Genomic DNA, 13956 nt, shown 5'->3' with positions numbered 1-13956 from the left:
TGTGAGCGCTTGAGAGCGCTTCTGCAGCGCAGCGTTTTTTTCCGTTAAGACGCTTTGTTGCTATGATACGGAATATCCACGGCACTGTTTACTTGTAAATGATTTTACAGGAATTTGTTTCAGCCTTAGGCCGTGTGTCAATTTAGCACCATTTCTCTGTAAATGTATGAACTAACTCACGATTTATAGAATTAATATGTAACAAAGCAAGCCTAGTTGTTTGAATTTTCCTAGTAATGCCGCCTGTAACCGATAGGCGTGGTTTGGGCGTGGCCTCGCAAGGGCAGCAAAACAAGTGCATTCTGGGAATTGTCTTTCATCCACATTAGTCAAAAATACATTTTCTGCCTTTTCTCAGTCTAGAAAGCTCCAAATTCAAAAATAATTTCACATTTCTACTACATAAATGACCAATTTTAAATACACATTCATCTTTCCAGGGGTGAAGTACCCCTTTAAGGACTCCAAACGCCATACTTACCTGCTCCAATCGTCTGCTCCATCTCCTTCGTCTTCTGTTCTCCTCGTGTGCCTACCTGCCTGTGTGTGTGAGTGTCTCCGCCATCATTCTCCAACGCCTCTCTCCATTCTCATCTGGAAAACACCATAAGGACAGTATCATACTCTCTTCATCTTTCAAGAACTGCAACATCATCTATCCATTACCATTTGGTCTGCTGTTTATACAATAAACCTACCTGTGCTGCTTTTACGTCTGCCTCCGTGTCTCTGTTGTAACAAGTCTCCAGATATCATTTTTTGCCGCTACTGTATATTGCACATGACAATAATTTGAGATGTTTTATTGTTTGTTGTATTACAGGGCAGTTTATAGGGATTTAATAACTCTAATTGAATAATGTAAATCTTTCACATTGCCACACAAATTCACATCTTAAAATTAAAAGAAAAGAAATCTGTATCTACCTTTTGATTTATTACCTGTGATTTAGCCTATTCATTGATTCTGTTACTTTCTGACAAAATGCTGTGATTGTCAGTTCCTGTTTCTTTCTATCTGTGTTCGTCCGTGTCTCTGTGTAACAGGTTTTTGTATCTGATGTGTTTCCTGTGACTGTGGGCCTCAGAGCACAGTAATACACAGCAGAGTCAGACACACGCAGATCCTTGATCTTCAGAGGAACTGAATTTGATGAAAGTTCAGAGTGAAATCTCTCCTGGAACTCAGTGCCATTTTCTCCTCCATATTTGCTTCTCCTCAGGATGTATTTAGGAAAGTCATTTGCTCTCTGGATGTACCAGAATAAATATTCTCCTGTTGAATCTGTTTTATATTTACACTGTAATGTCACTGATCTTCCTTCAGCTTCAGTCACATGTTTGTCTGGCTGATCAACTGTGTCCTCTGATCTGCACTCTGTGAAGGTTTAAGAATATTTCATGTACAGTACGATACAAAATATGACCAACTTGCATGAATATGAAGCTGTATTAAATGAAAATTCATACCAAGAATGAAGAGTGTGAAGAGAAATATATTCCTCAACTTGTGTGACATGACTGCTGAATAAACCTTGAAGTTCAGATAAATCAGCAGTGGGAGAATTTTACTTTTAGTATTATAATAATGATGATCCAAGGAGGAGCTTGTGGATACCCAATAAAGCTTCAGTATTGTCAAAGGAAATAATGAGTAACTACTGCCCTCTTATGGTTAACTGCAAGTATTGCATAACTGAAACAGTGCCATCTCAAAGAGTTCAATGTAAATTAATAAAGATATTTGTTTTCTGAATTATGGGATGTTCTAAACGGACTGGTGAACTAAAGGATCATTCATACTGCCACACAAATTCTTTGTGTTTTTGCATTAAATTCATTACTTCAGCTTCCTTTTCATCTCTGTCTCTGTGTTTCTCTCATTGTAACAGGTTTTTGTACAGTGTTCTTGTGTTTCCTGTGACTGTGGGCCTCAGAGTCAGTAATACAGTAATACAGAGCAGAGTCTGATACTGCAGCAGAGGAGATGATCAGATACACGTGATTTTGTTCCTTTTTTTCAACTTCAGCAGAGAATCTTGGATCTACATCAGACGAAGCTTTTTTTGTACTTCCAAAGATGAGTACAAGAAATTCAGGTTTTGATCTTCCATACTGACGGTACCAGAAGAGATAATCTTGAGCTCCAGAGGCAGAAAAACTACAGGATAATGTAACACTTGAACCCTCCTCAGCAAAAACATCTGTTTTGTTTGGTTTGATGACATTTCCAAATACAGCAGCTGAAACAGAAAAGAGACATTTGTACATTTTTAGTGTTTTTTATTTTATTTATTTATTTCATTTTATTAATACAACAAAAAATAATCAATCAAATAAATATACATACCGGTTGAGACACAGAGCAGAATAAGTAAATGGAGATTCATTGTTCAAGTGTTCACTCTGAGAAGAGTCAGACTGAATCGTTTCATCCACAGTCTCTTTCAGACACGATTAGATCATGTCAGATCTGTGAACTCTGAGTCCCTCCTCTCTGAGAACATCATGTCTATATTTCACACTTGAGGAACTGAAGAAAGAGCCAATCACACTCACTGTTTTCTCTTGTTTTCTCTCTGCTGTGTTTTGTGTGTGATTTTGAAATATGTTTTATATAGGAAATATATTCATGTCCTGTAAATTAGATTTCTGAAATTTACCTTTCAGTTTCATCTGCATTTACAAGAAATGTTTGAAAAGTTTAAGAAATATTAATTTTCACTTTAGTTATTTAATTTACCATTCCCAACATGATTTTAGATATATAGAAATTTGGTCTGTATTAAGTCAAATTATATCAAAAAGACTTCCTTTCATGAATTTGAATCAAATTGGTCACATCCCACTGGAAACTGAATTGGAATTTGAATTAGAATATCAGGAAGTGGAATGACAATCCATACAATTAATGTTAATGTTACACTTATTTTTAGGTGTCCTTGTTACTGTGTAATTATACATTTAAGTACAGAGTAATAATAATTAACTAAATGAACTTAATAAGTAAGATTAGGGTTTGGTTTAGGCTAGTTGTGTGTAAATGTAATTATTCCTAATTATAGTTATTACTAGAGTAACATGTAATGTGTAATGAGGACACTAAAATAAAGTGTTGCCAAAGTTAATATATTAACTTTTAAGAAATTATAAAAACTGCATTATGTAAGAAAGAGAGAAAGCGGTTTAACAAATTAATGTTTCTGCAGAGAATGCAGATTATATGGCCACAAGAAAAGTGGTTTGAACATGTGGAATATGATATCTGGTCATGTTGTTAATGTTTCTTTTCTGAAATTTATAATTTCTGCCTTATATCAAAGACCTAATTCAGCCTCACACAGGTGTTAGCACATATTTTATTACATTTGGGGCTGGTTAGATTGTGGTTTTGATTGTGGTTTTCACTAGATCGGTTCAAAGTGAAAAGAGCTTCAGGTTTTTGTACGACGTGTTTCATATTTTGTATCACTGGGCTCCAACTCTTAGAGCACAATAATAGAGAGCTGAATCTGACAGACGTACATCAGTAATAGTGAGTTCAGTGGATGTTCGTGATGTAGTCGACTGAAACCGACGATCAGAGGTGTGTGCATAATAAGCATCCGCTGATCGTGCTTCTTTGCGTAATAAATACTGAGGTTCTTTGTTTGGATATTGTCTGTACCAGTAAAGATAAATATATTCACTATTTGTACTATATGAGCAGCTCAGCTTGACAGTTTCTGTTTCTTTAGTGTTTTTTTCTCTCTCTTTATCTGGCTCAATGTTGTCTCCAGTCACCAAACCTGTGAAGAATAAAAAGTGATTTTTGATTCATGAAGGCAAGTTTGACAAAATGATATTGCAAGAATAATTTAATTTTTGCAAAAAAAAAAAAAAAAAAAAAAGCTGTTTAATGCTTTAAAATTGTAATTGTTTACTTATACAGATTTTCATCAGTTATTCAGTAAATAACGTACCTGTCCCCACAATGAGAATCAGTATGAAGCATGTGTCCATGTTGAATCAGATCAGATCAGTTCTCTGTTGAGGCTCTCAGTGCTTGAGCTGTAAGTCACTGCAGATCAGTCACAAACACACACAGGAACTTCCTCCTCGCTCAACTTCCTGCTACTGTTCACTTTCATCCATATATTTGTTACGACCGCTAGGGGTCAGCCGTTTGTTTTGATAAAACGAACAGTATTATCAAAAGTCAATGGAAGCGAAGAACGATAGCGATAGCACAAAGTCAACAAGGCACGAGGCAAGGCTCAAGGCTGAGTGTTCGGGGCGGTCCTTAAATACAGGTCAGGTGCTTATTAGCTGGACCAATCAGTGCTTCCCGAACAGTAAATGGAAACCACGCCCACCTGGAACACAAACACGACTATACACAGAGAAAGAGAGTATACGCAGACAATGATAGATAAAAACAGACAAAATACCTTAGGGTCTTAACACCCCCCTCCATAAAATAAAACATGTAATGTTTTACTGGTTGACGTGGGATAGTGTATCAGCAATGACATTTTCAATATCTTTTTTATGACAGATTATTAGGTTTTAACTTTGACAGATCAGAGACCACCGCATTAAACGATGATTGACATTTGTTGGAGGAATGTAAGAGGGTTATGATCAGTGAAGATAGTAACAGGTTGTACACTCGAACCATTATACACTTCAAAGTGCTGTAAGGCAAGAATTAATGCTAGGGCCTCTTTCTCTATGGTGCTGTAGTTTTTTGAAAAGAAGCTGATGGGATGATTCAAACCATCTTTACCAGTCTGCAATAAAACAGCTCCAACACCAGTACCACTAGCATCAACTTCTAACAGAAACGGTCTTTCAAAATGGGGTGCAACGAGGACAAGAGTACTACAGAGCAAAGTTTTCAAAGTGTCAAAAGCAAATTGGCAGTCTGAAGTCCACCTGAAAGAGACTGCTTTACGTAGTAAGCCTGTGAGAGGGCTAGCAACATCGGAAATTTTTTTACAAAAACATTGATAGTAACCGGTCATTCCCAAAAATCGACGGAGCTCTCTTCTCGTCTTAGGGACTGGAAAGTCAAGGATAGTTCAGAGGGCGAACATGACCACTACCGACTTCTTTACCCAAGTATGTGACTGTAGCACAACCGAATTCACACTTTGCTAGATTCAAGGTAAGATTACCATCTCTGAGACATTTGAAGATTTCATCTAAAGTTTTCAGATGGTCTTCCCAAGTGTTATCATAACACACAACATCATCTAAATATGCCTCACAATTTGACACGTTGGATAACACAATGGACATTAATCGTTGAAATGTAGCTACAGTGTTTCGAAGGCCAAAAGGCATAACCTGGTATTGTAGGAACATTTCAGGGGTGGCAAAGGCAGAGATTTTGGATGCCCGCTCTGTGAGCGGCACTTGCCAATGACCTTTTAGTAGATCAAGTTTTGTCACAAATTTAGTGTTACCCACACGGCCTACACAGTCTTCCATGCGTGGAAGTGGAAATGAATCATCCTTAGTTAACACATTAACTTTTCTGTAATCTGTACAGAACCTCGAAGTACCGTCTGGCTTAGGGACGAGAAGACATGGTGAGCACCATGGACTGGAACTAGAGACTGCTAAGTTATGTTCAAGTAAATACTGAGTTTCCTTCCTCATCAGGTCTCTCTTAAGTGGATTAACACGGAAAGCGTTTTGTTTAATGGGTGCGTGTGAACCAACATCAATATCGTGTTTTATCACGTGTGTAGTGGTAGGATAGTCACTGAACAAAGTTGGATATCTCTTAACCAAATTTTGTATGTCAGCCTGGGCCAACGTAGACAGATGTGACAATTTTTCTGAAAAGTTTGACAGAGTCTCTGAGTTGGGTAAACGAGCGGTCGAGAATGTATAGCTGTATAGCTTTTTGATCATATCGAGTTTTCATTTGGTCTTGTGCTGAATCAAGCGAGCGTTTTGCCAGCTTCCAGAGTTTATGCAGTCGTTCATGAAAAGAGCTAAGGTAATCTAGGACGTTCATAGCAGGAAACGAACGGTCGGATGAAAGAATTTGCTCTTGTAAAATCTTCAATGGACCACGCACGGTGTGTCCGAAAATCAATTCTGAAGGACTGAACCCGAGGGAAGCTTGAGTCATGGTACGTATCGCGAACAACAAGAGTGCAATCTCTTCATCCCATTCTTTCTGTTCTTCAACACAAAACGTTCGTAACATGGACTTGAGAGTTTGATGAAAACGTTCGATGGCACCTTGTGACTGAGGATGGTATGCGCTAGATGCTTGATGTTTGATGTTTAGTTTTTTTTATTACTTTGGCAAACACTTTGGACGTGAAATTAGTACCTTGATCAGATTGAATGTATTTCGGCACTCCGAAAGTGGTACAGAATTTAATGATCACTTTGACAATAGCATGAGCCTTAAGGGAACGAAGTGGTATCACTTCGGGATACCTGGTCGACGCGCACATCAACGTTAACAAATATGAATTTCCCGATTTAGTTTTGGGTAATGGCCCAACACAATCAATCAAGATTCGCTCGAATGGTTCACCAAGCACAGGTATCGGCTTCAATGGGGCTGGAGGAATAACTTGATTGGGCTTACCAGATAATTGACATGCATGACAAGATTTACAGAATTTAGAAACGTCAGATTTCATCGAAGGCCAAAAGAAATGTTTCAACAGATTATCGTAAGTTTTTCAGACGCCTACATGACCAGAAAGTTCATGGTCATGTGCCACAGTCAATACCTGTTCTCGAAAGGGTTTTGGAACAACAACTTGAAAAACAGTGCCACAGTCATCCTCGACATGACTTGGAGACCACTTACACATAAGGACGCCGTCTTCGAAGAAGTAGGCCACAGGATGCTCTGGCAAAATGGTCGGCTCGACAGCAGCTGTAACACAGTGACACAGACTTTGATCGGCACTTTGTGCCTCAATTAATGAGGTTTTACCAAATGGTAAATCAACATTAGGAAGTGCACACATTTTCAACTGAACTGAATCAACTTTTTCTTCTGTCTCAGCAGAATTGTCAACACACAAAAAGGTTTTTGACAGATCAACAGAGTCTTTGAATTTATGACCTTGAGCTCGTGTCACTACACAGGTGCCAAACACTTCAGGAAACTCCCCTTGTAATGCATCTTCATTGTGTGCATCAGGAACATCTATTACTTTATCACCGGCCAGATCATTTCCTAAAATGCGCGATACACCTTTAACAGGTAATTCAGATCGAACTGCCAGCTTAACTGTCCCTGAAATAATTCCAGAGCGCAAATAGACATTGTGCAAAGGACCCTTAACTACAGAGAGGTCAATACCTTGCACTAACACACTAGAACCACAACTTCCGAAAACGGCAACACCCTCTCTAAAATGAAAGATTGCGCGACGCCAGTATCACGGAGCATGCGAATGCTTTTCATTTCAGGGTCGGCTTCTTTAAGCGACACGACACCATCAAAAATAAATGGCTCAAAAGCAGATTCAGCGGTTGTATCCAACAATACTAGCTCAGGGCAAACAACAGGTCGTTCAACTAACGCAACACTTTTAGAAGTGGTCGCTTTCTTATCGGCTTTACGCTTCAAAGCAGGGCAAACGGCAATGAGATGTCCAACCTCATGGCAGTAAAAACACTCACGGTTTTCGCTACTTTCTGCACTTGAAACGTTCTTGGGTACCACTGTGATATCCTTAAAACTACGAACTCGATCGGGGAAGTTACGTTTTGCGGGTGAAAACACTACTCTGTGTGTGAGTACAAACTCATCCGAAAAAACTGCGGTTTCAGAGAGAGAGGACACTTTCTGCTCATTTAAGTAAACCACAATTTTCTCCTTTAGACAATTCTTAAACTCTTCTAACAAAATCAGCTCTTTGAGCTGCTCAAACGTGACTACTTTGTTTGCGGCACACCATTTATCAAATAAATTTGCTTTGTCTCTTGCAAACTCAACAAATGTTTGACTAGAGGTTTTCACATGATTACGAAATTGCAACAACCGAAGCGCAACACCCGCCAACTCGCGCTCCTCTGGCAAAACTCCCTGCTCCACCAAATGTTTGTAAATCGCATCCTTAAGCTCACGTTTCACTGCACCACGAGGGACTGTAATTTGATATAAATCCGCGATTGAAAACAGATCGTCTTTGCGACAGATATCCAATTGATCAGCTGTAGGCTGAACCACAAACCTTTCTAAATCAAATTTTAAAGACATTCCGAATTCCCTCCCCTTTAAAGTGAAAACCACTAGCCAAAATAAAATATACAAAGCAAATTTCATGAGTTATATACGCAACGACGATAATCCAATTGGTTTTTGAAAAAGAAAACTTTAAGACGAGCCCCCAATTTCTGTTACAACCGCTAGGGGTCAGCCGTAACAGAAAGGAAGCGAGTCTCAATACCAGAGAGATCAAAATCTATACAAAGTTTATTTACAATGAAAATTTCTCTTCAACGTCAGGGGCAGACACGGCCAAACTAATAAACAAAACTATCTTCTTTTAGAAACTAAATTACCTCACCAAAAATAAAGAAAACAAAATACAACTTAACTTACCGATCTCCCTTAACCATAAACAAAGTGAAATTAAGATACAAATAAATTGGCGTCAAACCCCCTACTTCCCTTAAAGTGAAAGTAATATTTACAAGAGTTTTTTTACAGCAGTATATACAGGGTTTTGGGCAAACAAATCGGATTCAGAATTCAATTAGCGTAGTCAAACAGGCAGAGGTCAAATAAACCGGGTAATCAAAAATATTAACAATAAACAAACACTCACAACCTCCTTATACACTCACAATCTCTCTGGCACGACACTCTCAAACAAACGATGACGAAACGAACAGTATTATCAAAAGTCAATGGAAGCGAAGAACGATGGCGACAGCACAAAGTCAACAAGGCACAAGGCGAAGGCTGAGTCTTAAATACAGGTCAGGTGCTTATTAGCTGGACCAATCAGTGCTTCCCGAACAGTAAATGGAAACCACGCCCACCTGGAACACAAACACGACTATACACAGAGAAAGAGAGTATACACAGACAATGAAAGATAAAAACAGACACAATACCTAAAGGTCTTAACAGCTGTATTGTATATTGTACATCATTTAATTGTGTTTTATAAATCTTTTCCCACAATTTTATAATAATTCTTCAAAAATACTAACCTTCTAGTGTTTAATCTGTTTTATATATTACTGATCTTTCTTCAGTCACATGTTTGTCTGATCAACTGTGTCCAATGATCTGCACTCTCTGAAGGTTTAAAAATATTTAATATAAAATCTGAAATAAAATGTAAACAATTGATATGAACAGCTGCTGTATTGTCAAAGGTAATGTTGAGTAACTACTGCCCTCTTATGGTTAACTGCAAGTATTGCACAACTGAAACAGTCTCGTGTAACAAATGTAAAAAAAAAAAATATGACGACTCACTTTTAGAATGTTTCTTTGTTTTATGTTTTATCATTTTTGCATTAGATTATGTAATTATTTGTATATTAGGTTCTTTCTCACATTTTTTTTCTCTCTGTCTCTGTTTCTCTCATTGTCACAGGTTTTTGTACAGATCTGATGTGTTTCCTGTGACTGTGGGCCTCAGAGCACAGTAATACAGAGCAGAGTCTGATACTGCAGCAGAGGAGATGATCAGATGCACGTGATTTTGTTCCTTTTTTTCAACTTCAGCAGAGAATCTTGGATCTACATCAGACGGAGCTTTTTTTGCACTTCCAAGGATGAGTACAAGAAATTCAGGTTTTGATCTTCCATGCTGACGGTACCAGAAGAGATAATCTTGAGCTCCAGAGGCAGAAAAACTACAGGATAATGTAACACTTGAACCCTCCTCAGCAAAAACATCTGTTTTGTTTGGTTGGATGACATTTCCAAATACAGCAGCTGAAAAAAGAGGTACATTTGTACATTTTTAGTGCTTTTTATTTTTTTTAATTTAATTTCATTTTATTAATACAACAAAAAAAAATAATCAATCAAATAAATATACACACCTGCTGAGACACAGAGCAGAATAAGTGAATGAAGATTCATTGTTCAAGTGTTCACTCTGAGAAGACTGAATCGTTTCATCCACAGTCTCTTTCAGACTCGATTAGATCATGTCAGATCTGTGAACTCTGAGTCCCTCCTCTCTGAGAACATCATGTCTATATTTCACACTTGAGGAACTGAAGAAAGAGCCAATCACACTCACTGTTTTCTCTTGTTTTCTCTCTGCTGTGTTTTGTGTGTGATTTTGAAATATGTTTTAGGAAATATATTAATGTCCTGCAAATTAGATTTCTGAAATTTACCTTTCAGTTTCATCTGCATTTACAAGCATGTTATGTTTGAAAATTTTAAGAAATATTAATTGTCACTTTAGTTAACTAAATTGTGCTTATTTTCTGTATTAAATCAAATTATATCAAGGAGCATTGGGCAAAATTCATAATTTAAAAAACTGGCTCCCTTTCATGAATTTGAATTGAATTGGTCACATCCCACTGGAAACTTGGAAATTTGGAAATTTGAATTTGAATTAGAATATCAGGAAGTGGAATGACAATCCATACAATTAATGTTAATGTTACACTTTATTTTTAGGTGTCCGTGTTACTGTGTAATTATACATTTAAGTACAGAGTAATAATAATTAACTAAATGTATTTAATATAGAGTAAGATTAGGGTTTGGTTTAGGCTAGTTGTGTGTAAATGAAATTATTCCTAATTTATAGTTATTACTAGAGTAACATGTAATGTGTAACAAGGACACTAAAATAAAGTGTTACCAAAGTCAATATATTAACTTTTAAGAAATTTTAAAAACTGCATTGTGTCTAAGAAAGAGAGAAAGAGGTTTAACAAATTAATGTTTCTGCCAGAGAATGCAGATTTTATGGCCATAAAAAAGTGGTTTGAACATGTGGAATATGATATTTGGTCATGTTGTTAATGCTCCTTTTCTGAAATTTATAATTTCTGCCTTATAACAAAGACCTAATTCAGCCTCACACAGGTGTTACCACATATTTTATTACATTTGGGGCTGGATAGATTGTGGTTTTGATTGTGGTTTTCACTAGATCGGTTCAAAGTGAAAAGAGCTTCAGGTTTTTGTACGACGTGTTTCATGTTTTGTATCACTGGGCTTAAACTCTTAGAGCACAATAATAGAGAGCTGAATCTGACAGACGAACATCAGTAATAGTGAGTTCAGTGGATGTTCGTGATGTAGTCGACTGAAACCGATCATCAGAGGTGTGTGCATGAGAAGAACCACTCAATGTCCGTGCTCCTTTGCGTAATAAATACTGAGGTTCTTTGTTTGGATATTGTCTGTACCAGTAAAGCCGAACATATTCACTATTTGTACTATATGAGCAGCTCATCTGGACATTTTCTGTTTCTTTAGTGTTTTTTTCTCTCTCTTTATCTGGCTCAATGTTGTCTCCAGTCACCAAACCTGTGAACAATAAAAAGTGATTTTTGATTTGTGAAGGCAAGGTTGACAAAATGATATTGCAAGAATAATTTAATTTTTGCAAAAAAAAAAAAAGAAAAAAAAAAGCTGTTTAATGCTTTAAAATTGTAATTGTTTACATATACAGATTTTCATCATTTACGTAAATAACGCACCTGTCCCCACAATGAGAATCAGTATGAAGCATGTGTCCATGTTGAATCAGATCAGATCAGTTCTCTGTTGAGGCTCTCAGTGCTTGAGCTGTAAGTCACTGCAGATCAGTCACAAACACACACAGGAACTTCCTCCTCACTCAGCTTCCTGCTGCTGTTCACTTTCATCCATATGCTGTATTGTATATTGTACATCATTTAATTGTGTTTGATAAATCTTTTCCCACCATTTTATAATAATTCTTCAAAAATACTAAACTTATAGTGTTTAATCTGTTTTATATGTTACTGATCTTCCTTCAGTCACATGTTTATCTGATCAACTGTGTCCTCTGATCTGGACTCTGTGAAGGTTTAAGAATATTTAATGTAAAATCTGATATAAAATGTAAACAATTGATATGAACAGCTGCTGTAATATTGAGTAACTACTGCCCTCTTGTGGTTAACTGCAAGTATTGCACAACTGAAACAGCGCCATCTCATTGTGTAACAAATTTTAAAAAATATGACTCATTTTTAGAAAATTGCTTTGTTTTATGTTTTATCATTTTTGCATTAGATTATGTAATTATTTGTATACTAGTTTCTTTCTCAAGAAATGTTCTCTCATCTCTCTCTCACTGTATCAGGTTTTTTGTACAGTGATCTTGTGTTTCCTGTGACTGTGGGCCTCAGAGCACAGTAATACAGAGCAGAGTCTGATACTGCAGCAGAGGAGATGATCAGATCCATGTGGATTTGTTCCTTTTTTTCAACTTTAACAGAGAATCTTGAATCTACTTTAGATACTTCAGGATCTGTTGCAGTACTGTAGGTGGAAACAAGAAATTCAGGTTTTGATCTTCCATACTGACGGTACCAGAAGAGACAATCTTGAGCTCCAGAGGCAGAAAAACTACAGGATAATGTAACACTTGAACCCTCCTCAGCAACTACATCTGTTTCATCTGGTTTGATGACATTTCCAAATACAGCAGCTGAAAAAGAAGAGGTACATTTGTACATTTTTAGTGCTTTTTATTTTATTTATTTCATTTTATTAATACAACAAAAAATAATCAATCAAATAAATATACATACCTGCTGAAGCACAGAGCAGAATAAGTGAATGAAGATTCATTGTTCAAGTGTTGTCACGGGTGCACACAAGAACAAGATGGTAGATCCAAGTGCAGCATAAGTATTTATTGGGGAGTCCAGAACCGTAAATCCAAGACAGGCAAGAGGTCAAAATCCAGGTAATCAGTCCACAAAACAACAAGCCAGAGATACAAAACAGTGCACGTAACAAATACACAACGAACCACAACCAGGGACAGACACAACTGAGATTAAATAGACAAACACTAATTAACAAACACAAAACAGCTGGGTGCAATGATGAATGGTAATTAGTCCAGGGAGTGTATATGGGAAATGTAGTTCATGAAATGAGTGAAACAATGAGTCCGGGAAGGAGTGCCCTCTAGAGGCTGAAGGCACTCTCACAGGTGATCGTGACATTACCCCCCTCAAAGGAGCGGCTACCAGACGCTCCACCAGACAAAAAACAAAAACACAAAAAAAAACTCAGGAGGGAGGTGGACAGGAGGAGGATCAGGGGGAGGGATGGTGGGTCAGATCCAGGGTCCCCAACTGATAGCCAGGGTGGTGCTGGGGGAACTGACCAGGCTGGTTCCAGCGGTTCTAGAGTCCTGGCTGGGTGCCAGGGTGGTGCTGGAGGAACTGACCAGGCTGGTGCCAGCGCCTCTGGAATCCTGGCTGAGTGCCAGGGCGGTGCTGGCGGAACTGACCAGGCGGGTTCCAACGGTTCCAACGGCCGGGGCAGTGGCAGCAGGGCAGGAAGCCTGGACGACGGTGGCAGGACAGACGGCTTGGTTGACGGCGGCAGGACAGAAGATCTGGGCGGTGGCGGCAGGCAGAAGGCTTGGACGGCGGCAGGGCAGTAGGCCAAGGGTGCTTCATGGCCATATCAGGGAGAGCGGACAGCTCGGTGACGGCCTCCGTGGCCGTATCAGAGAGAGCGGACAGCTCGGTGACGGCCTCCGTGGCCGTATCAAGGGGAGCGGACAGCTCGGTGACGGTCTCCGTGGCCGTATCAGGGAGAGCGGAGGACTCAGGGACGGCAGCGAGCTCAGACTGGGGCTGCTCTGGGACGGCAGCGTGCTCGGGCTGGGGCTGCTCTGGGACGGCAGCGTGCTCGGGCTGGGGCTGCTCTGGGACGGCAGCGTGCTCGGGCTGGGGCTGCTCTGGGACGGCAGCGTGCTCGGGCTGGGGCTGCTCTGG

The 13956-nt window shown here is 38.8% G+C and overlaps 3 gene segments (V, D, J or C); all 3 read right to left on the bottom strand.

Annotated features, from left to right (window-relative positions):
* Positions 1-564: 564 nt before the first annotated feature.
* Positions 565-1711, bottom strand: LOC125251924. The segment is given in 3 exon segments: positions 565-594; positions 975-1378; positions 1471-1711. Coding segments are annotated over 3 exon segments (483 nt in total).
* A 1683-nt stretch (positions 1712-3394) lies between these two features.
* On the bottom strand, positions 3395-4108 carry LOC125251759. The segment is given in 2 exon segments: positions 3395-3788; positions 3963-4108. Coding segments are annotated over 2 exon segments (360 nt in total).
* Positions 4109-12276: 8168 nt separating this feature from the next.
* On the bottom strand, positions 12277-12790 carry LOC125251922. The segment is given in 2 exon segments: positions 12277-12647; positions 12751-12790. Coding segments are annotated over 2 exon segments (411 nt in total).
* Between the last annotated feature and the right edge of the window lie 1166 nt (positions 12791-13956).

Source organism: Megalobrama amblycephala, linkage group LG17 (genome assembly GCF_018812025.1).
Source record: "Megalobrama amblycephala isolate DHTTF-2021 linkage group LG17, ASM1881202v1, whole genome shotgun sequence".
Classification (NCBI taxonomy): Eukaryota; Metazoa; Chordata; class Actinopteri; order Cypriniformes; family Xenocyprididae; genus Megalobrama; species Megalobrama amblycephala.
The sequence above is the reverse complement of the archived record's forward strand: the minus strand, read 5'-3'. Positions and strand labels throughout refer to the sequence as shown.